This window comes from Bos javanicus, chromosome 7 (assembly GCF_032452875.1).
Source record: "Bos javanicus breed banteng chromosome 7, ARS-OSU_banteng_1.0, whole genome shotgun sequence".
In the NCBI taxonomy this organism is placed as follows: Eukaryota; Metazoa; Chordata; class Mammalia; order Artiodactyla; family Bovidae; genus Bos; species Bos javanicus.
In genome coordinates, this window is record NC_083874.1 from 11,962,046 (window position 1) to 11,985,906 (window position 23,861).

The following is a 23,861-nucleotide window of genomic DNA, read 5'->3' on the forward strand; positions in this document are numbered from 1 at the left end:
TGTGTGTATAATGAAATGGAAAGAAATAGAAGATTAGAGTGCAAGATACACAAACCTGGGTTTGAAGCTCAGTCTGTCACTTGCTGGCTGTGTGACCCTGGATAAGTCACTTTCCCTCTCTAAGTCTCAGCTGCCTCATCTGGAAAATGGGTGTAATGGTACCACCCTCCCACAAGCAGATGCAGTAACATTCAGAAGACTCCCGTATTACACCTTATGTCATCCATAAGGTTGAGCAGAAATCACTGTTGTTGAAACATTTCTCCAGGGACTTCCCTGATGGTCCAGTGGTTAAGACTCCAAGCTTCCACTGCAGGGGGCATGGGAACTATAATCCCACAAGCCATGGATTAATGTTTTTAAAAGTTAAAAAATAAATTTGAGAAAACCTTCCTCAATAATCCAAAAAGGAGAATGTATACCATTCTGTCTGTGCACTAATTCCTAGATACATTAAGCTTTGAGAACCACTGAGGTATCATGATAAGGTAGCAGGAGGGGGAAGAATCCAGTGGGAATATTTGTAGGCATTAAACCATTATATTTTTAGAAATATCACTAATTTCAAAAGAGGGGGGGCAGGTGGGAAATTCTGAAGAGTATCTGTTTGGCAGGTGCACTGTTCTATTAATAATGGCAGTCAAGTTTCTCACACCTTGATCTCCAGTCATGATTGGAGGGTCGTAATAAGACTGAGCCCTGATTCCAAAGATGAGTTGTGCAAGGGGCCACTGCCAGATGCAGAGAGGTTTCCCCAGGCCCACATTTTCCCAAAAGACTCTTGAGAGTCGCCCCTTAATTTCATCCCGAATTGGAACTCCTAGCGGCCTTCTCTCTTCTTCATAACTTAGGGGGTAAAGTCAGGGCCACAAATGTGTATCAAACCTCAGCATCCCCAAGGGCTGTTTCAGAGATGAGGATGAATTAAGGGCGACTCAAAGCAGCTGGATTCTTTCCTCTTGCTATGTGAACAGATACTTCCTGTTTATCTGTTTGCTTTATTCCAATACTCATCAAGCGCCCATTCATCCCAGCGGAAATCTATTAGAAAATTAGTTCAAAAACAAACACACACAAAATTAAAGGCAGTGCTGGGATTCAAACCCAGGTCTCCCCAGCTCCAAAGCTCATCCCCTGCAAGACATTTGAAAGGACTTCTTAGCAGTCCAATGGTTAAGACTCCGCGCTTCCAATGCAACTATAGAGTTGCAGGTTCGGTCCCTGATTGGGGAACTAAGATCCCACATGCAGCACAGAGTGGCTGGGGAGGAAAAAAATTAAAAAAAGACATTCTAAAGTCTTCCAGTCCCAGAAACCCTGGAGAAAAGGGTTTTTTCGCCAGCTCTTGGCAGTGACCGTTAGTGGCAAATTTGCCTTCGGTAGTTGATAACTTTCTGGCTGTCCTGCGACTTGAAAATTTGGCTTCCTCGGTGCTGTTTGGCAGTGCCGGGAGCCTGCCAAGGGCAGGGGTCGGAACGGAGGTCTTCCAGATGGAAGGATGGACACCATCCGGAGCCACAGCCTGAGGCGGCCCCTCCCGGTGCCCGGCCGGGCAAGGGCGCGCTCCGGTGTGCGTGCGTGTATGTGCGTGTCCTGTGTTCTTTCTTCTGAGGCCGCTTACGACCTGTCTCTCCCTCCGACGCCACCTCACCAGGAGCAGTACACGGTAAAGTGCCCCTCTCTCTCTCTCTCTCTCTCTCTCTCTCTCTCTCTCGTTCTGTCCTGTTCTCTGTGCCCTGACACAGCCATGTTGGCTCTGGGCCTGTTTCCGTAGCTTCGTGTCATTGCCACCGTCCTGTCGCTTGCAGTGACTAGAGCCCCTCAGCCTACTCCCCAGGGAGCCTGAGCCTGGAGGCGTCTTGGCCACTGCCTGTCACCATGACCCACCGTTTAGCCCAGTTCTTGGGCGTGGAGGGCGCTCTCCCCATGATCTGAGATCAAGCCGGATGGGTGGTTATCAGGGGAATGAATGTCTAACTTCCCAGGTGGGAGAAGCATGGACATTCCAAACAGTGAGGGCTTGTGCTTTAAGAGGAATAACTCCCCTTCTCCAAGAACATCAACAGTCTCAACAAAGTGATTTGAAAATCTGGTTGTTTTCTGTGAGAATACCTTGATCAAGCCATTCCTGCATGCTCAGGAACCAAACTGCCAGGAACAGTCTCCTTGGTGTCTCAACACAGAGGATTATTTCAGCGTCTCCCAGGGGAGATGTGCCTCCTGGGAGAGAGACATCCCCACAATGGCCATAGAGTACTTTTTAGATGAGTAGATGTGCCCCAGGAGGTGTGTTCGCAAATGTCAGCAGTTTGGTGCATCAAGATTTTAGCCAAATTCAACACTGATGTACGGCAGAAACCAACACAACATTGTAAAGCAGTTATCCTCCAATTAGAAATGAATTTTAAGAAAAGAAAAAAAAATTAGCCAGTTCTGCATACAACCTAGATGTCCACTTGCTTGACTTTTTCCCCAGCAACATAGAGTCTAAGCTCTATTGCAGTTTGCTAGAAGACCTTATGTCATCCCCATACAACCAGTATCGTTGACCTCAGATAGAATGGCAACTGCAAAAGTGAATTCAACAGAAGTGAAACGGTCGCATTGCAAGTTGTTGCATTCAAGCTAGGTTCTTTGTTAAAAGGGAGATTAGGGAGTGCTAAAGAGACATTAAGGGAATCCCTGGTGGCTCAGAGATAAAGAATCCGTGTGCCAATGCAGGAGACTCAGGTTTGATCCCTGAGCCAGGAAGGTCTCCTGGAGTAGGAAATGGCAACCCACTGCAGTATTCTTGCCTGGAAAATCCCATGGACAGAGGAGCCTGGCTGGCTACAGTCCATGGGGTTGCAAGGAGTCGGACATGTCTTAGCGACTACACCACCACCAACCACCAGGGAGGCATTAGACACATATGAACACTTACCAGAGATTTCCTCTCTGACCAAAGCAGAAAGCCTGGAAGATAACTTGAAGAAAACATAGCTGTTTCCCTGTGCGATCCTGTTACTTGTGTCTGTGTTCTGCCTAAAAGCATCTCAGCAACTCTCCTGATGTGTCTCAAACTTTGGGGACACAGCTTTGAGATCATAAAGATGACTTCGGTTTAGATAAAGAAAAAAACCGTGCTCAGACTGCTGAATCCTGGAGCATGGCTGTGCCTGACAAGTTAAAGTCCAATTCTCTTTTTCTCTGCAAAGGGAGAGAAAGGAACCCTTAAAAAAAAAAAAAAATTAAAAATGATTTTGTACCTGGATAGACAGGCACAGCATGGAGGATGTCTCTGAGGCAGCTCTATTCACGACCCAAGAGGTGACTGTAGGGAGGTGTTTGCTCACTGGTCCCCAAAGAACTCCAATCTGGATGCATTCACATGTGTCCTGAAACTATACACCAGGCACGTGCTGGGGGCGGAGACAAGAACCCAGATTAAAGGGAAAATGAACACGTAGAAGGATAAACCACAGTTCTGCCTTGGGGGCATTTTCTGGCTAAAGCCAGGGCTTCCCAGGTGGCTCAGTGGGAAAGAATCTGCCTGCCAATGAGGGAGATGCAGATTCCGTCCCTGGGTTAGGAAGATCCCCTGGAGAAAGAAATGGCAATCCCACTCCAGTAGTCTTGTCTGGAAAATCCCATGGACAGAGGAGCCTAGTGGGCTACAGTCCGTGGGGTCACAAAGAGTTGAACACAACTGAGCAACTGGGCGTACACACACACACACACACACACACACACACACTGTCTAAAGCCAGAGCCAATGACAGAAACAAAAGCGATTCTGAATAAGCACTGGGGTTTGGCAGAACCCAGAGGCAGTCAGCAGAGATTGTGAAGGGACATTTTCCTTGGGCTTTGAAGGCTGCATAGTTCTGTGAATGGAGCAGTGGAGGAAGGGCAGGAACAGAAGCCAGAGCATGTGGCTGGGGTTTGGGGTGTGTCATGATCAATGGGGATGCAAAGAGAAAGGTAAGTTGGACTAGATTTTGAAGAGCCTTGAATGCCAAGTTAAGAGATGGCACTGCTAGGAATTGAGATGCTCCAGAGGGGTTTGGAGCAGGAGAGTGGCATGATTGTTTTGGTCACTGTGTGCAGAAAAGGTGGAAGAAGAGAGAGACTTAGAGTGGGGGGGAAGTTGGGAGGTGGATCATGGGGGTCTGACCTAGGACGGTGGCCATGGTAGGAGGGCGATGAGGATGAACATGACTATTGGGTTTCTGCCTTGGGCAGCTGGGTGGGTGGTGAGTTCCATTCATCACAAGCCTTTGATGACCACACCCAGTGCCCTCCTCATTGCAGGGTCGGGTGGGGGGGTTGAATTATGGTTGGCTAAGGGTGTCATGGCATCTACAGTGCTAGGACTCATGCCCAGTAGACCCTGGGCTGGACTTTTACACAGCTATCTGACAAAAATGAGCTAAGAGACCCTGAAAGAATGAGGCAGTGATTCAACATCAGCATCTGATGTTCCAGTTCTTTTCGCCCCATGGGTTCAGGGAATATTGGGGGAGGGGTGGGGGAGGAGAGTTCTTGTTTAAATGCCACTTTAAGGACTTTATGGATCCTGTTGGAAATGTGTGGGGGGGTGGGGAGGGCATCCCATTTTCTAAAAGCTCAGTAAGACCAGCTCCGAGGAGAGCACACAGGTTAGGGTAGGACCTAACTCCTTCATGCTGGATCTGAGGGCCCCCCGCCCCCATGCAGTTGCTCAGGCCCAGCCCAGCAGTGGAGGGCCCTCAACAACCCCAAGAACCTCAGAAGGCCATCTGCTCACTAACCCTTGTGCCCAGATGTAGCAGGGGAACTGACTGCTTTTCAGCAAGGCAAGGTTATGCCAGGTTTACCCCAGATTCCTAAACCTGGGAGGCTGGGGTCACGTGCGGCTACAGGCCACCCACCACCCAGCCTGACCTTGGCTCCCTCTCTTCCTTCTCCCCATCCTAACATCCCTCCACAGTGGCAATAGCAAAGGAAAGGACATCAACACGATTAAATCCCTCCGAGTCCTCCGGGTGCTACGACCTCTTAAAACCATCAAGCGGTTGCCAAAGCTCAAGGTGAGATCGGGGTATATGGGACATCTCCCAGGGTTGCCATGTACAGTTGAGCAGTTTGCACACTGCTCAAGGACACCGCGTTGAAAGGGATGCTGCTACTTTTTGTGTTGGATTTACTTATTACTACAACTTTCCAGTAGATGGCAGTAGAGTGAGTTAATGGAACAAAATCTGTATATTATGGTAATTTTCCATTAGGTGAAATGTCTCATGCAAAGTTGAGGTCCCTTTTCCTAATTCCCATGAAGGCATCATGTGGATAAAACAGGGCATAACCCGAATCTGGGAAGCAGGAAACTAGGTTTCTGGTCCCACATAACCTTAAACTTTTCACCTGCCTATTCTAGGCTCCAATATCTCCTGTTCCAAAACAGCATGAAGCAGCATTTCCCAAACACTTGTCATTTCAAATTTTTAAAAAGGAAAGAAGAAAGGATATGAAGCTTAGTCATTCAAACACCCCGTTTCAATTTATGTTGCACCTGTATTATCTTAATGTTTAAGTCACTTTATTTTTTTTTACTTAAGTGGATTTATTTTAAAAGGACATGCTTGTCAAGTTTCTCAAGTTGGAAAAACCAGAATCCACTGTTCATAGAAGGTAAAATTAAATATCTGTTAAAAAAAAAAAAAGATAACTATTCTCAAAATCTAGCCCAGAAGAGTTGCCTGACAAAGATTTTGAGTATGGATGCTTGTTCTTTCTTGCTTAAAAAATGAGAAGTATAGGGACTTCCCTGGTAGTCCAGTGGTGATGACTCCACACTCCCAACATAGGAGACACAAGGTTCCGTCCCTGGTTGGAGAACTAAGATCCTGCATGTCCTGTTTTGGTGGGCCAAAAACAAAAGAAAACACACAAACCAAAAAAAAAACAAACACCTAAGCATAAAGAGGAAAATTATAAATGTTATTAACACAGCAACAGCTAAGGAAGACTTTCTCCTTCACTCAAAAGGATTGAGAGAATTAGAGAGAGAATAACTTTGCAACCATGCAATCAGTGTTACTTGGTTTGTGGCTCCTGTAAGGACCTAAACGTATTGTCTGATACCACTGGTGGTGGGCTCCTCCCCCATAGTTTGGGAAATAATGATTCGACGCCCCCTTTTTGTTGATGAATTATTCAAAGAGGAAATGTGGCTACCTTCCGGACTTGAAAACCGGCTTGCATTGAAATACGTGGAATCCAGCAGTAGTCGGTTCAGTGGCTCTTCCCGATTTTCTGGGTCACAGCCTGCTTTGAAACCCCCATGAGAGAACTATGCACTCTGTCCCCCAGGGAAAGCCAATAAAGCTAACATGCGATTGCAGTAGGTTCGATGACCCTTGATGCTAACTTGTAGTTAGAACCCACTGTGATTCATAGCAGAATGGGGCTGGGGGTGGAGGGTGGGGGTTGGCAGGATGATGGAAAGATTTCATCTTACTCAAGGCAGAATCTCCAGGGCACGTGGAGTCAACTCACAAATCCAGAGCGCCCCCTAGTGATCGGTGGGCAAAAAAGGAAGAGATCGCACAACTCCAGATGCTGGGAAAGAAGAGTGACCCTGAGGCAGGGACACAAAGAAGGAACTGGAAATGACCTCTCCACTGACGATCTCTGCTCTTGCCCTAAAGAGCCACGAGCTTACCTTGGAGAAGCTCGGAGAAGTGGCCCCCGTTCCCCAGGGGTTAGAACTGGGGGGTTGGGATGCATAAAAACTCAGAACTAGATGCAGCCCCCACACTTCTCAGAACTGCGCGGCAGTGGCTCATGTCCTCCTCTGTAAAATGGGAATCCTGTACTTTGATATTATGAGCTGCTGGAGGTGCAGGCTGGGCCAGCTCCCAGCCTGCTCACACCCACTCTCCCGCCCGACCCACCAGGCCGTGTTTGACTGCGTGGTGAACTCTCTCAAGAATGTCTTCAACATCCTCATCGTCTACATGCTGTTCATGTTCATCTTCGCCGTGGTGGCCGTGCAGCTCTTCAAGGGCAAGTTTTTCCACTGCACGGATGAGTCCAAGGAGTTTGAGAAAGATTGCCGGTGAGTCTTGACTCTTCTAGGCGTCCCCATCAGGGCTGGTGGGTGGGAGGCGATCAGAGGCACCAGTCTCGTTGTAACCACAAGTGGGGATCTGGCTGCTCGCTCCTCAAAAGCCAATAAAAATGCAAAGTTGGTTTAGGAAAGTTTGCTTTATTTTGGATGCTAGCAACCGGGGGGTGGTGAGTCCTGTCCAAAGGCCAACTACCCCTTCTCTGCTGACAATCAGTGGGTAAGAACTTTTATAGATGGAAGGAGGGAGCTACGTGCAGAAACAGCACAGCCAGCTGTGAGGGTCATCTTCAGATTGGTCACTTAATTGGTCAGCAGCATCTTAATTGTTTTAAGTACAGTCAACCTTCAGCTCCAGGGTCGGTTTGTTTGCATCTCCTTGAGGCCCATTCTCAGAACTGCACGGCAGCTTATGTCTGGCTACAGTCTGGTCATCGTGTAGTTAGGGTCTTCCACCTGGGGGGATTTCAGTATCTGTAAGACAGCTCACAGGATATGGCTCAGGATATTATCTATAGCCCTTGAGAAGGAGCTAAAGGCCCTTGACTCTGCTTAATGACTAAACTGTTATTAATGTAGTCTTCTTTGATTGTTTTCCTTTGCTTCTGCATTTTCTCACCCCTCTGATTAAACTTATTTTTTGACTGAAATTTTTCCGCAGACAAAAGGCAGGCTGAGGATACGGTAGGAGGGGGACGACCATAGGGTCCTGTTGCATTTCATCTTGGACCTGGAAACTGAGGGCTTGGGTATTGAGGGCGGCCCGGATCTGCAGCTTGGATCTGCAAGTAGAACATCAGTTGTAGAATAAGAGTCCCTGCCCCATGAGCCCTAAGCTGGTTGCTCAATTTATGAGTCACCACCATTGTCAAGTAGGGGATAGCAATACCCATCTAGTTCCTTGTAGGAAACCTTTACAGGCGGATAAATTCAGAATATGTTGAGATTTTTAGAAAAATTGCGAGGCGTATGTCCCACATAGCACCTCACACCTTCAGTTGATTAAAACAGCCTTGTGATCCAATGCAATACTTCTGCTGGGAAACATGCAACTATTTGCACCAAATGGGATAAATAACAAGAACAAAGCCTCACATCCAGCTGGGTCAGGTTTTGTTGCCAAACGCATTAGATCAGAGATGGGCAGATTTTGTCAAGGGCCAGATAGTAGCTATCTTTGACTTTGCATACACCTTCCATGACAACAAATGAAACTCAAAAGCCGCTGCAGACAATAAGTAAAGGAATCAGAATGGCTGTGTGCCAATCAAACTTTGTTTCTGGAAACTGAATTTCTTTTCATTTTTATCTGTCGTGAGTGAATTCTTTTGATTTGGTCTCAACCATTCAGGGCTTCCCTGGTGACTCAGATAAAGAATCCACCTGCAGTGCAGGACACGCAGGTTCGATCCCTGAGTCAGGAAGATCCCCTGGAGAAGGGTATGACTACCCCACTCCAGTATTCTTGCCTGGAGAATCCTGTAGATAGAGGAGCCCGGCGGGCTACAGTCCATGGGGTCACAAAAGAGTCTGCAACTAAAAACAACAACATTTTAGTGACTTAGCAACTAAAAAACATTTTAAAATGTAAACAACCACTGCTTAGCTTACTGGCAACCCAGAGACAAGTCTAGATTTGACCTTCAGGCTGGAATGTGCCAGCTGCCATTAGGGAAAAAATGTTAGGTTTTCAGAGCTTTCTGGATTTTGGAATTGTAGCTCAGAGGTTGTGGATGTGAAATCCCCCCATCTTTGGGTTATCTTCCTGATGGGAAGTTCTAGACTCAGTCCAGGAAAGTGCTGAGCCTGTCACTAACCAAATGCCCAGTCAGTACGGCTTTTGTCACAGTATAAAGGGTCGTGCACGCGTGCATGCTAAGTCACGTCCAACTCTTTGTGACGCTATGAACTGTAGCCCAGCGGGCTCCTCTGTCCATGGGATTCTCCAGGCAAAAATACAGGAGTGGGTTGCCATGCCCTCCTCCAAGGGATCTTCCTGACCCAGGGACTGAACCCACATCTCCTTCAGTTCCTGCTTTGCAGGCAGATTCTCTACCGCTGAGCCACCAGGGATGCCCGTTTTACTATGTGGCAAAGGACTCCCGGCTGTTTTTTTGTTGGCTGAAATTGGAAAGATCCCAGGCATTAGGCTAAGAGTCTGGGGCTAACCTTTGTATCCTACCCTGAGAAGGAGCAGCAGCTGCATACCTTGGTCTGATGAACCGCAAAATGTGCCTTTCTCCTTCCTTGCTCTTAACCACCCCGCAAGCCTGACGCTCCCACCGTTGGGAGTAGAAGTGTTCAAGTTAGAAAAGGATGTGAGTATCTGAGTCCTCTCCCCCTGGACTCAGGCTGTGGCATTCATGGATGTGTCTCCCAGTGGATGCACACACTCCAGGGAGAAACGGGGTGTTGCTGCTTTGCAGGCTGTGGGAGGCAGTGTGGGCTGGTGGCCCCACCCCCCTCCTCCTCCTCCTCCTCCTCTCTCTCTCTCTCTCTCTCTGGAGCCAATGATGGATTTCCCTTTGTTTACTTGTTGTTGTTGTTCAGTCACTAAGTCATCTCCAACTCTTTTGCAACCCCATGGACTGTAGCCCACCAGGCTCCCCTGTCTATGGGATTTCCCAGGCAAGAATACTGGAGTGGGTTGCCTTGCCCTCCTCCAGGGGATCTTCACGACCCGGGGGAGGAACTGAGGTCTGCATTGGTAGGCAGATTCTTTACCACTGAGCCACTGGAGAAACCCCTCCACTTACTAACGGTCCCCATTTTCTGTGGCAGCGGCAAGTACCTCCTCTATGAGAAGAATGAGGTAAAGGCGAGGGATCGAGAGTGGAAGAAGTATGAGTTCCATTATGACAATGTGCTGTGGGCGCTGCTGACCCTCTTCACCGTGTCCACGGGAGAAGGCTGGCCACAGTGAGTGGGCCAGGAGGAGCTCGGAGGGGCGGGGGCCCGGGGGCAAGAGAGAGAAGGGTCTGAGAGTCCGGTGCTGAGACAGGTCTGGGGGAAGGAGAGGTTCATTCCTGGCTTCCGGAAGTGGGGACAATGCAAGATACAAAATGCACTAGAGTGGCAGCCCCCACGTGTGGTTGGGCTTCGAAGGGTGGAGATCCAGCCATCTCTCGGCTCACCTAACCCTTGAGTGTATGCTTCATGCTCCCAGAACAGGCACTGTTTCTGATTTGCAGAAAGGCTGCACGTAGATACACAGGTGGTCACATCCCCGTAAACCTCCAAGACGGGGCTGTGGACTCGACATTCTCCAAGTCAGGACCTATCCATCCCAGACAGGGTTAGGGCTGGGGTGATATGGTGAGACTAACTCATGCCAAGATTAAAATTGAAGCCCCAGATTTAATTTTTTTTAGGTTTTTTTTTTTTTTTTGACCATGCTGCACACAGCATGTGGGATCTTAGTTCCCCAATCAGGGATCAAACCCACACCCCCTGAACTGGAAGTGTGGAATCTTAACCACTGGGACCACCAGGGAAGTCCCCAGGATTTAAATGCTTGATATTTTGTTCATCATGGGCTTTGGGGCATTTCTTTTGACTTTCTAAAATATTGCAGGAATGAGACTTCCCTGGCAGTTCAGACTTCCCTGCTGGTCCAATCGTTAAGACTTTGCCTTTCAATGCAACAGGTGCAGGTTCGATCCCTGGTTGGGGAGCTAAAAATCTCACATGTCTCAAGGCCAAAAACTGAAAAAACATAAAACATAAGCAATATGGTAACAAATTGAATAAAGGCTTTAAAAATGGTCCACATCAAACAAAAAAAATCTTTTTAAAAAATTGCATAAAAGACTAGACATTTGGGTAAAATGCTGTTTCCCTCGATTACTGAGGGGTCTGGCACTCCCTGAATTTGTGTCTCAGCAATGCCTCGGGCTCCCCACCCTAGTCCCGGTCCTCCTCCCAGAGGTCTCTGCTGAATCCAAGTTGAAGGTCTGGTAAGTTTGCAGCCTGTGCCTTCAGCATCCTCACCTTCTTCCCTCGCTCACCAAACGCCCTAACCAACACGTGCCTCTCTACTCACCCACACACAGTACCCACACACGTGGGACCGGTGCTTGCCCATTAGACACCTTTGAGTGAATTTTTAGATGCCCCTTTCTCAACAGACATCACTTCCATCTGTCAGAAAAGCATTGCAGTAATACTTAACGATCTCGCTCAAAGAAGGCACTTTAGGGCTCCCTGCAAAAAAAATTGTCATCGTTAACACACGAAGCTGAACGGTGCCACTTAGATGCAGAGCCCTTGAGCAGTGCATGACCTGTGCGACTGTACGGAGCAGCCACGTGTACACTCATTCCCATGTGCAAGCTCATCACACCTCCTCAGTTCCCACCACCACCTGTGCTTAAATACACAGACACACACACACACCCCTGCCTCCATGACCCCCTACCCACTCCCATACATGACTACAAACCCGTTTTCAAATCCCAACCTGACCCCATCTCAGTGGGCGATCTACACAGCAAGTCACTTTCAATTGCTGAACCTCAGTTTCCTTGTGTGCAACATGGAGCCTGTAATAACCTCCCTGAGAGGGTTACTGGAAAAATAAATAAAAGGTTGAATACCTTTTCTGGCACATAATAAACCCTCGATACAGGGCAGTATGACAACAATACTGATGTTGTTGTCAACACTCCCCAAAGACAGAAAGTGTTGGGAAGATTATGGCTTCATAAAGCAACCACTGTGACCGCCGTCAGAAACAGTGACTACTCTTCCTTTCTTTTCTGTCTCCTCTTGATACTGTCCTCCATCCCTGTTCCCCTGCCTCACTTTGTCCCGCTCCCCACCCTGGTTCTCACAGGGTCCTCAAGCACTCCGTGGACGCCACCTTCGAGAACCAGGGCCCCAGCCCCGGGTACCGCATGGAGATGTCCATCTTCTACGTTGTCTACTTTGTGGTGTTCCCCTTCTTCTTTGTCAACATCTTTGTGGCCTTGATCATCATCACCTTCCAGGAGCAGGGGGACAAGATGATGGAGGAGTACAGCCTGGAGAAAAATGAGGTACCACGTTCCAGTTGCATCCCCATTTAAAAGCTGACATCCCACCACTCACACACACACAGACACACACAGAGGAACCAGCTTCTGGCGGCATCTGGGGAGGGCACAGCAGCATTCTCCAAGCAGCAGCCACTCTGCCTGAAGGGTAGCTCTTCTTGGGGTTCCCAGGAGAAAGAGGGGTTGTGTGTGTATCAGTCAGTTTGGACTAGGTTGTGATGCAGTAACAAGCATCCTGAAAATCTCAGTGCCAGACATGCACAAACGGATTGGACTGCATATTCAGGCTTCCTGTCGTCTTTGTTCTGGTTCCCCTCTGAGAAACTTCAGATTAAAAAAGAGAACAGCAAAACACGTGTCACATCTCACATTTCATCAGCCAGAGCGAGTCTCATGTCTATATCTGATTTCAGTGGGGGCAAAGAAGTAGTCTCTCCCAGAGAGGGGTGGAGAACATGAACGAAAGAAAATCCAGTCCACCAGGGAGTATAAGCATGACTGTTTGCCCTTCTAGAATCATCCAAGCTAGGAAGAGGACCTAGAATGCATTCTTCCTCTGCTTCTTTGGCCCTTAAGACTAAATAATCATTATTCTTCCCTGTCTGCCTCCCTCAAAAAGAAAGAGAAGCTAAACATGTGGTAAGAAGGAGTGGTTAGGCTTCACAACATGGATGGACCTAGAGATTATCACACCAAGCGAAATAAGTCAGAAAGAGAAAGACAAATACCATATGATACCACTTGTAAGTGAAATCTAAACCTCAACACAAATGAACCTGTCTACAAAACAGAAACAGATCCACAGACAGACAGAACAGACTTGTCATGTGTGGGGCGTGGGGGAGTGGAGGGAAGGACTGAGAGTTTGGAATTAGCAGAAGCAAACTATATAGAATGGATAAAAAACAAAGTCCTATCATATAGCACAGGAAACTATACTCCACATCCTGTGATAAGCCATAATGGAAAAGAACATGAAAAGAATGTTGGCGGTGGTTTAGAGTCTAAATCATGTCTAACTCTTGTGACCCCAGAGACTGTTGCCGGCCAGGCTTTTCTGTCCACGGGATTTCTCAGGCAAGGATACTGAAGTGTGTTGCCATTTCCTTCTCCAGGGGATCTTCCTGGCTCAGGGATCGAACCAGGGCCTCCTGAATTGCAGGCAGATTCTTTACTGACTGAGCCACCAAGGAAGCCCATGAAAAAAATATGTATATGTATAACTGAGTCATTTTGCTGTGCAGCAGAAATGAATACAATGTTGTAACTCAATTATACTTCAATAACAATTTTTTAAGAGAAGAAAGAATGGTTAGGCTTTTAACCATTCAGACTCTGATTGAAATTTGAGATTCACCCACTTGGTAGCTGTGCCACCCTAGGCAAGTGGCTTAACCTCTCTGAGCCTTTATTTTCCTCATCTGCAAAGGGGGGCTACTGACAGTACCCACTGATCATGTTTGCGGAGGGGATTCAATGGGCCAAGGAGATCCAACCAGTCCATTCTGAAGGAGATCAGCCCTGGGATTTCTTTGGAAGGAATGATGCTAAAGCTGAAACTCCAGTACTTTGGCCACCTCATGCGAAGAGTTGACTCATTGGAAAAGACTCTGCTGCTGGGAGGGATTGGGGGCAGGAGGAGAAGGGGACGACAGAGGATGAGATGACTGGATGGCATCACTGACTCGATGGACGTTGAGTCTGAGTGAACTCCGGGAGTTGGTGATGGACAGGGAGGCCTGGCGTTCTGCGATTCATGGGGTTGCAAAGTCGGACATGACTGAGCGACTGAACTGAACTGAACTTCTCAATGAGCCGTGAAAGTGAAGTCGCTCAGTCCTGTCCGACTCTTTGCAACCCCATAGACTGTAGCCTACCAGCCTCCTCTGTCCATGGGATTTTCCAGGCAGAGAGTACTGGAGTGGGTTGCCATTTCCTTTTCCAAGGGATCTTCCCGACCCAGGGCTCGAACCCGGGTCTCCCACATTGTGGACAGACGCTTTACCGTCTGAGCCACCAAGGAGCCGTAGCTGTCGGGAAAAGAAAGCATTCATAATGAGTTTATGGGAAACGGGAGAGGGTAAGAGAGGCAGACATCTGGGCAAATGTGCGGGAGAGCTGTGTTGGGTGAGTTGAGGGGCGCTCACCTCGCTCCTGCCTCCGGCCCTCACGCCACTGGGCTCTCTCCCACAGAGGGCCTGCATCGACTTCGCCATCAGCGCCAAACCCCTGACCCGGCACATGCCGCAGAACAAGCAGAGTTTCCAGTACCGCATGTGGCAGTTCGTGGTGTCCCCGCCTTTCGAGTACACCATCATGGCCATGATCGCCCTCAACACCATCGTGCTCATGATGAAGGTGAGCCCTCCTCCCCGCGCGTGGCTTAACCACGCCCCCTGCTCCCCGCCCCACACACCCGTCCTCCCCTAGCAAGATGGAACCCACTAGAAGTTTCCCAGACAGACCGCACTCTGTTACCACCAAGCCCTTGTTCCTGCTGTTCCCTCTGCCTGTCACACGATTCCCAGCACTCCATCTGGCCAGCCCCTTCCGGCTGCCCCTGCAGAGCCCTTCCTCTGGTAAGCCTTCCCTGGTCTCCCAGGATCATATGAAGTCTTAGCAAGCATCCTATTTGATTTTATTTTTTTTAATATTTATTTATTTGGCTGTTGCACATCTTAGTTGCAGCATATGGGATCTTTAGTTGCAGCACAGTATCTCTTAATTTTGCATGTGAGATCTAGTTCCCTGACCAGGGATGGAACCTGGCACCCACTACTCTGGGAGCTTGGAGTCTTAGCCTCTGGACTACCAGGGAAGTCCCACCCTATCTGTTACCGCACGTGTCACAATATCAGTATTGGGTTGTCTGACAATCTGCCACCCACCTGTCTCAAGGGGCTGAGACAAGTCCTGATCACCGCTACATTCCAGGGGTTCAGAGAGGCCCTGACTCCAAGGGAACAAGAGCCCCCTGATAAATGTGTGATGAATGAAATGAGGAGGAAAGGGCAGGTAAGGACCTTGTAACCCTTAGAGCCAAGGAGCCTCTTCAGAGTGAAATGTCAGGACCTTTGACCCTGTGCTTTGGAGACCAGAGGTCTGAATTTGAGCCCAGCTCTACCGTTTAATTCACCACTGAACCTTGAGCTAGTGACCAGTGGCATGAGACGCACTGGTCATCTCCAAAGCCCCTGGTTTCCCTGTCAATGAAATGAGAATTATTTAAAAAATAGCACCTTCCATACGCCTGGTGGGGATTAGGGTTGAATGAGAAAATTCCTGCGAAGACATTAGCACATTTCTAGATTCTTAAAAACACTCTATAAATTTAGCTGTTGATTTTTTTTAACTCATGTTTTCTATTTTTGACTGTGCTGGGTCTTCATTGCTGCGCACAGGCTTTCTCTAGTGGCAGCAAGTGGAGGCTACTCTTCACTGCGGCGCGTGGGCTTCTCACTGCAGTGGCTTCTCTTATTGGGGAGCACAGGCTCTAGGCATATGGGCTTCAGTAGTTGCGGCTAGCAGACCCACTCTAGTGCGTGGGTTCAGTTGTTGTAACTAATGGGCTTAGTGGCTTCTCGGCATGTGGAATCTTCCCAGACCAGGGATTGAACCCATGTCCCCAGCATTGGCAGGGGGACTCCCATCCACTGCACCACCAGGGAAGTCCTAACTATTGATTTTGTTTGAATAGGCAAAAAAGCAGTGCCTGGTGTCACCTGAAAACTCATCTCTGCAAGCAAGTGCTTTTATCTTTCCATTGTTAAGATCATAAACACTTGTGAACAAACAAAAGACAGAAGGATAGAACAGCACAGCCCTTCTCAGCCTGCTCCCAGATCATCTGGGCATCTTGTTAAAATGCAGATTCCTCTTCAGAAGGGCCGGGTGGGCCTGGGACTCTGCATTTCTAACCAGTATCCCAGTGACGCTGATGCTCCAGGTCCCTGGACCACATCCTGATTATCCAGGCTCCTGTAAACACCCAGTCTCCATCCTCAGGGGCACCCATACAGAACTGCTCTGTTTGCTTCACTTATTTTTTTTCACGTTTTTTCAATTGAGTTGAAATTCACATAACACAATTCCCATTTCAAAGTGTACTGTTGTGTTTATTACATTCATCGTGTTTGCAACCACCACCCCAATTTCCAGAACACTTCCATCACTCCAAAAGGAAGCCCATCCCCATTAGCACTCATTCCCCATGCCCCTTCCCCCAGTCCCTGGCAACCACTCATCCACTTTCTGTCTCTATGGATGTACCTATTCTGGATATTTCATCTATTTTTTTAAGTACTTTAAATGATAGCACGCTATTTCACCCTTAAATTCTTCGGTATGCATTTCTAAAAAATCAGAACATTTTCCCACATGTTCTTATACTTGACAAGATTAGTGTTAACACCAGAAGATCCATATTGAGTTGTCCCCAAAATGTCTTTTACAGTGAGTTGTTGAGCCAAGATCTAAGTGGCTACACATGGTCTCCAATTTTTTTGTCTTTTAAATTTCTGTCTTCTGCCCCTCCACCCCCTGACCATTCCATGCCCTCCCCCATTATTAAGTTTCTAAGGAAACCAGATGAATTAAATGAAAACTGTCTCACCTCTGGGTGCATTGGTTTCCTCCATCTTCCGGATTTCCTGTAACCTGGTGATAGTGAAAAGAAAGTGAAAGTGTTAGTCGCTCAGTTGTGTCCAATTCTTTGCGACCCCACGGACTGTAGCCCACCAGGCTCCTCAGTCCATGAAATTCTCCAGGCAAGAAGGCTGGAGCAGGTTGCCAATTCCTACTCCAGGGGATCTTCCCAACCCAGGGATCAAACCCGGGTGTCCTGCATTGCAGGCAGATTCTTCACCATCTGAGCCACCAGGGGAGCCTTTACATGCAACCTGGTAGATAGGTGTAAAGGTTATGGATTCCATATGAAAGTGAAAGTCGCTCAGTCGTGTCTGACTCTTGAAACCCCGTGGACTGTAGCCCTCCAGGCTCTTCTGTCCATGGAATTCTCCAGGCAAGAATACTGGAGTGGGTTGCCATTTCCTTCTCCAGGGGATCTTCCCAACCCCAGGATCGAACTCCAGTTTCCAGCATCACAGACAGATTCTTTACCATCTGAGCCACCATAGATTCCATATGCCACAGGGCAGCTAAGCCCTCAAGCCACAGCCATTGACCCCACGTGCCCTAGAGTCCATGTTTTGCAACAAGAGAAGCCACCACAATGAAAAACCCACACGCCACAACTAGAGAAAGTCCAAGCAGCAGCCAAGACTCAGCGTAGCCATAAATAAGTAAATAAAAGTTTTGAAAATTACAAAGAAGATGCTGTAGACATCCTCCTGCATCACAAGGAGCCCCATCCGGCCAGGCTGTCCCAGGACTGTCCCAGGATCTTGGCTGTTAAGTAAGACAGGGCTCAAGAAAGGAATTTTTGCTTTGATGTGAAAAGATGAACTGAGCCAGTGAAGAGCTGGGCTGCAGCTCAGGCTGGCTCCACAGAACATCAAGAGGGAAGCCAAGTGTCCCAGCCCTGCCTGCCCTGAGGAAAAGACAGCCATGAAGCCACCCCCACACCCCTACATGTGTTCCCCAATACCATGCCCACTGACCCCACCTCTCTCCCTCCTTTCTCATCTAGTTCTACGGGGCCTCTGTTGCTTATGAGAATGCCCTGAGAGTATTCAACATCGTCTTCACCTCCCTCTTCTCACTGGAATGTGTGCTCAAAGTCATGGCTTTTGGGATTCTGGTAAGTCCGGCCATGGGGCTAGAGCTGTGGGTTAAGGGAGAGCCCAGAGGAGTGCTGGGTGCTGGCAGTGGTCTCCTCACCTGGCCCCTCTGCCCCCAACCCCAGTGGTGACTTGAGCGTCCCTCCAGTGCACACAGATCCCATGTGCTTAGGTGTTCTCATACTTCCCAAATAACACCAAACTCTGTGCATCTTATTAAATGATGTGATGAGAGAGGGTAATTATGATTTTGGAGATAAGGAAACGGAGATCCAGACAAGCCGAGTCCATAGTATTCAAACTGTTCTAGCCACAATCTGCAGTAAGAAATACGCTTTGCAATGGAGCCCAATACACAGAAGTACATGCATGCATGCATCCTAAGTTGCTTCAGTCGTGCCCGACTCTTTGCAACCCCTGGACAGTAGCCTGCCAGGCTCCTCTGTCAGTGGGACTCTCCAGGCAGGATAATGGAGTGGGTTGTCATGCCTTCCTCCAGGGGATCTTCCCGACCCAGGGATGGAACCCACATCTCTTATGTCTCCTGCATTAGCAGGTGGGCTGTTTACCACTAGCACCATCTGGGAAGCCCACACAGAAGTGCAGACAACCGAAATGAAATTTTCTCAGAATCCATCTCTCCCGTTAGAATATACCCTATACTCTGAGGTTGTCTATTTTCTTGATTCCATGTTCGCACCCCACCCCCTTTTTTTATTTGCCGGTCCCACAGCATATGGGATCTTAGTTCCTCAGCCAGGGATGGAACCTCCACCCCCTGCAGTGGAAGCACAGAGTCTTAACCACTGTCCTGCCAGGAAAGTACTGCCCCCTCCTTTTTATAATGTAATTCATGACCCACTGACAAGTGCAAGTGGCCTTAACCTGAGGTCTGTTGACTGCCAAAGGGATCTGTGGATAGGGGACAGATTTCTGTGAGGGGACCCATGAAATGAGATGTGAAAAAATTCACTTGTATTTTTCACCAGCCGCTAATTGGACTTTAGAGTTTCCTTCTGTCTTAAAAGTAGACGGCAGACCCCCCAGGGTTACCAATATGATCTGTGCCACTGAATCAAATCACACGTTCTCATACTGCATCCAAGAGCTTGCAGGTACGTCAGCCCTCCGTATCTGTAGGTTCTGCATCCGAGGACTCAACCCATTTGATTGGCGGTTGGTTGAATCCACAGATGTGAGACCTGAGGATATGGAGGCCCGCCTGTCAAGCACTTGAGAATATGCTTAGCCCACCTCTCTAAGAAGAATGACCTGCAGCTTATGGTGTTAGCAGACGGAGGCTGGGTTCTCACCTCAGCTTCCTGAGATGGTAAAAAGTGTCAGCTTTGGCACAAGACAGACCTCGAGTCTGACTGTATTCAGGCTGTGTCACCTCCGCTCTCTCCTCCGTCACAAGAAAAGCCATCCTCTGTGTCTCCCTCAGAAGAGCTCTTGCAAACCTCAAACGCAAGTAATGCGAGTCTGGAGACTGAAGGGGAAGCCTGGCATGTTGTGAGTGCTAAGTTACTTCAGTCTGTCCGACTCATTTGCAACCCTATGGACTGTAGCCTGCCAGGCTCCTCTGTCCATGGGTTTCTCCAGGCAAGAATACTGGAGTAGATTTCCATGCCCTCCTCCAGGGGATCTTCCTGACCCAGGGATCGAACCTGCATCTCCTGCATTGGCAGGCGGTTCTTTGTCACTGAGCCACCTGGGAAGTCCTGGAGCACCCATACTTGAGCACTCAGCCCCTTTCTAGACGTGTGACCAAAAGCAAAGCATTCAGCCCCTTTGCTTCTGTGTCTACATCTACAACATGAGAGAACCACACACCCAGCCAGAGCTGAGGGGATCATGAGCATGGACCCAACTGCCCAACGCAGTTGTGTCTTATGATTTTTTTTTCCCCCAGTCAGTGTTCTGGTGGTAAAGTGATGCAATCTGCCAGGGCCTGGAACCCCATCTCCTCCACCCCTGATAATCCTGCACAGTTCTGCACTGAGCCTTCCCCTTCAGTCTTAGATGAAACCCCAAGTTCCCCATGTGGAATTTAAATGATAGAAGGGAACCTTCTAGTCCAGGGGGCTTGAAGCATGTGGCCAGCCACCTAGAAAGTTGTATTTGTGGCCCCGCGTAAGTAGAGCCTGAGACGAGAATTGAATGCAAGGGATTTATCTGGAAGGTGACCCCAGGAAGCCTCATAAGAGAGAGAGGGAGTGAGACAGAGAAGGGAAGGCTGCCAGCACAGGGTGTCTTGTTGAGCAGCTTAGCAGTGCTGGCAACTGGAGTGCAGTTCCATGGAAGACCTCTGAGAGGCAGCAGAGATCACATACTCTGGTCATCTCACCCATGGTGAGGGAGCTGGGGTATTTGTCCCCCAGGGCTCATAAGCCATAATGAAGAGCTGCTCCCAAAGAAGCTGTTAATTACCCCAACAAGGATGCTGCTACAGAACACCCCTGGGCAGAGTGACGAGGTTGCACAGTCAAATATGATTACATATGGGTAGGACCCTAGCAGCAGCTAAATACCCAAAAGTGCCTGTGGAAACTGAGTTCCTCTCAATCCTAAAACAACATCCATCTATTGAGAACCTGCATGCATGCATGCTCAGTTATGTCTGACTCTGCAACCCCATGGACTAGCCCGCCAGGCTCTTCTGTCCATGGGATTTTCCAGGCAAGAATACTGGCATGGGTTGCCATTTCCTCCTCCAGGAGACCTTCCCAACCCAGAGATCGAACCAGCATCTCCTGAGTCTCCTGCATTGGCAGGCAGATTTTTTACCACTGAACCACCTGGGAAGCCCTACTGTATACCAGACCCCACACTCAGTGACTCACATGCATTATCAGACTGTTGTTATACCCTTATGTTCCATAAGAGGGCCTTGAGGCCAAAGCAGTCCAACTCCGAGGACATTTGATTCATACATGCTAGAAGAATTTGATCCTGAGAAGCACGGCTCCAAAGCCCAGGTCCATCTCTGTGAGGCAGAGGGGCTGCTGCTGTGTGAGATGCTTAGGGGAGAAGCTGACTGTTTAGAATGGCGTCCAAGCTCTGTCCCACCCTCTGCTTTTGTGAGAATGCTGGGAAAGCCTGTGTTTAGCGTGGGTCCCACTGAACCTTGAGAGAAGAGCTATTTGAGCCACACCCTTAGATCCAGGCAGAGGTGCTTCCTCATTGTGGGCTCAAGCTGTGTGAAATATTTCAGTGTTTTAACAGCAGCATACTATACCTGTGTCCCAGTTGCACCAAAATCCAGCCCAGGGATGTATCAGTCATGATAGATCAAATTAAGCTGCAGTAACAAACAGCCCCCACATTTCAGTTGCTCCAGTCAACAAAGGGTTTGTGGACACCCAGCAGGAGTGGAGCGGGGGTGGGGGAGCTGTTTGCCTTCAATTACTCAGAGATCCAGGCTCACGGAGCAGCTGCCACCTGGAGCAGCTGCCACCTGGAACACTGCTGGTCACCAGGCCCAGGGTGAAGAGAGTTCTGGCGAGTACTGTGCTTGCCCAAAGGGGAATCCTGCTGCCTCTTGTTCACAACCCATTGGCTATAACTGGACTCACAGCCTTGTGTGTAACTAGATACACAAGGTGACCAGGAAACGGAGGCACAGAGAGGTTAAGTCATTGGCCCGCAGCCACACGGCTGGATGACAGTATAGCTGGGATGTGAGCCCAGAGGCCATTGTCTTAGCGAGTTTGCTATAAGCACAGTCCTGATTCAGCGTGGTCCTGTCCATGGACCCTGGATTGGCCCAGATTTGGGTTCAAATCCTGTCTCTTCACCTCTGTGATGCCTGAGGTGAGCAACTTTGCTCTCTGAGCCTCAGTTGCCTTGTATAAAACAGGTGATAAGCCTTCCCTCTGACGGTCTTTGCAAGGATCCCAATGACGTCAATTATGATGCATCCGAGGTCTCAGGGGAGCCTTGGAACTGCTGGAGAATCAAGGCACAGCCCAGAAGGGCAGCCCTGTCGCCCCTCGACCAGTGAGGCTGAAACAGCACCTGGAGGGGCCCCCCTCTGAGATCAAGCAAGCCATGGGAAGGCAGAGGGGGTCTCAGGGAGGGAGGGGGCACTCAGAGTACATGATATCTGAACAGCAAGGTACATTCTGCTGTTTGATTGACTGTAACTGTTCTGGGCACTCAGTCTGGTCTGCAGCTGTGCCTCTAATGGCCCCCTGGGCTGGACATGGGGGCTAGCCCTGGAGCCCTGCGTTGGCATGTCTGTCTTGTGGGTCCCCATTCTAGAATTATTTTCGCGATGCCTGGAACATCTTCGACTTTGTGACTGTTCTGGGCAGCATCACCGACATCCTCGTGACCGAGTTTGGGGTAAGTGTCCCGCCAGCTTCTCTCCGGGCAGTTCCTGGCTGGGCTGGGAGAGGTGAGGAGGAGGTCCCAGAGGAGCAGAGGGTCCCGACAGCCACAGCTGGGCAAGCCAGCACTTGACCTTGACCAAAGAGGGGTAAGCGGGGGCCCCCGGGATCAAGGCAGCCCTTCAGGGGGCTATGTGGGGAGACGGGGGTGTCCAAAGCCCCCAGCGCTGCAGTGTGAATTCCCTGCATCTTGGCTACTGATGTATGAATAGATACTGTGGATAAGCTCATTGAGAAAACAGAGACACTTAAAGGATCTCAAGGCTGAGCCCTGCCCTCCAAACAGCACAGTGTTGAGGGTCCAAAGGGAACCAGCTTCAAGTCTATCCTGCTTGAACTAACCATCTTCTGGCTCATGGGCAGGAGGGAGCCACGGCTCTCAGGTTAATGGGGGGACACCCTTCCCAGGACTTTAGGAGGGTCCCCAGGACATGTGTCTTCCTGTATCCCCAGGCCTGGCAGGTTCCCAGTGTGGGGGTCTCTGGATGTAAGTGTGGTGGGCTGTGGGCCACATCGTCTTTCCCCCTTGTCTGGAAGATTCAGGGTCCCAGAGCTGCTGTCTCAGACCCCTTCCTTGGCTGTTTGCCAGTGAGCCCAGGCTTGAGGGCCCTTGGGAGGCTGGGGGGAGGGTAGGAGATCCTCGCAGAGGAAGCAAAAGGGCAAAGAATGTCAGAGCCAAGGGCCAGGGGTAGTATCAACCTTGTCATAATAACAACAAAAATAAATAATAGGTGACAAGAATCACGCACTCACTGCATGCCAGGCTCTGTGCCAAGCGTTTTATGGATTAACTCATGGTTCAGGTTGGGAGGTTCAGGTTAGTAGGTTCAACTGAAAGGATCTGAAGGCAGAGACCACTCACCGGGCAGAAGGGAAGGAGCCCAGTCACCGTGGGGAGCTGTTGCCTGCCCAGGTGCTGAAGTCAGAGAGGGGCTACCTGGTAGAAACTGTGGGCACAGAGGGACGGAGCACCCACCAAAGGCAGGCCAAACCAGGCACAGATCATCAGCGGAAATACCCTACCCTTCTCTCCTCCCACCCTCTATCTCCTGCCACCCACTTCCACTGGCCAAACCCAGCCAGAAAGGAGCCAGGAGGCTGGAAAGCCAGGGCAATGCTCAGAACAGGCAGAGAACAGAGAGTAGACCTGGTGGGGCGAGGCCCAAGGAAGAGGGTGTTGCCCCATTTCACAGATGAGGAAGCAGATGCTCAGGAAAATGAGGGACACACCTCAGGGCCTGCAGCCAGGCCTGGTGACGCCTGGGGACACAGTGGTGCTCCCTGGGGCATCCCTAACTGAGCCCCTGGCAGAAAGGGATCATTTGGGCCCCTTTTCTGCCCTGTCAGCCTCGTAGAACTGGGAAGCTCCACCAAAGAGGGACCATTCTCTAACCCATCTGCCAACACCCCCACCCAAGTGGTATTCTGGCCACAATTCCTTGCCTTCAGCTCCAGTGAACCCAAAGTTCCCCCTTCCCTCGTCTCAGCCCTGACACCTTCCTCTAGAGAGGTCATGCCCAGCTGGGGTCTATCCCCATTGGGGTACCTCCATCTGGCCACTGTCCTCTCCCTGGCAGAGAGCCAGAGCTTAGACCTCATTGTCTGTCTG

The 23,861-nt window shown here is 49.4% G+C and overlaps 1 protein-coding gene across 5 annotated transcripts in view; it reads left to right on the top strand.

The window, feature by feature from the left end:
* The window catches only part of CACNA1A (calcium voltage-gated channel subunit alpha1 A), a 253,586-nt gene that overhangs the window by 194,134 nt on the left and 35,591 nt on the right, over positions 1 to 23,861 (top strand). For 4 of the 5 annotated variants that reach the window (XM_061421929.1, XM_061421925.1, XM_061421927.1 and 1 more), the window contains 7 exons: positions 4,952 to 5,051; positions 6,921 to 7,081; positions 9,872 to 10,009; positions 11,925 to 12,126; positions 14,317 to 14,481; positions 17,771 to 17,881; positions 22,125 to 22,208. In XM_061421929.1, coding sequence (XP_061277913.1) covers positions 4,952 to 5,051; positions 6,921 to 7,081; positions 9,872 to 10,009; positions 11,925 to 12,126; positions 14,317 to 14,481; positions 17,771 to 17,881; positions 22,125 to 22,208 — 961 coding nt within the window. The remainder of the gene's footprint in view (positions 1 to 4,951; positions 5,052 to 6,920; positions 7,082 to 9,871; positions 10,010 to 11,924; positions 12,127 to 14,316; positions 14,482 to 17,770; positions 17,882 to 22,124; positions 22,209 to 23,861) is intronic. The other variant, XM_061421926.1, reaches the window with a different exon arrangement.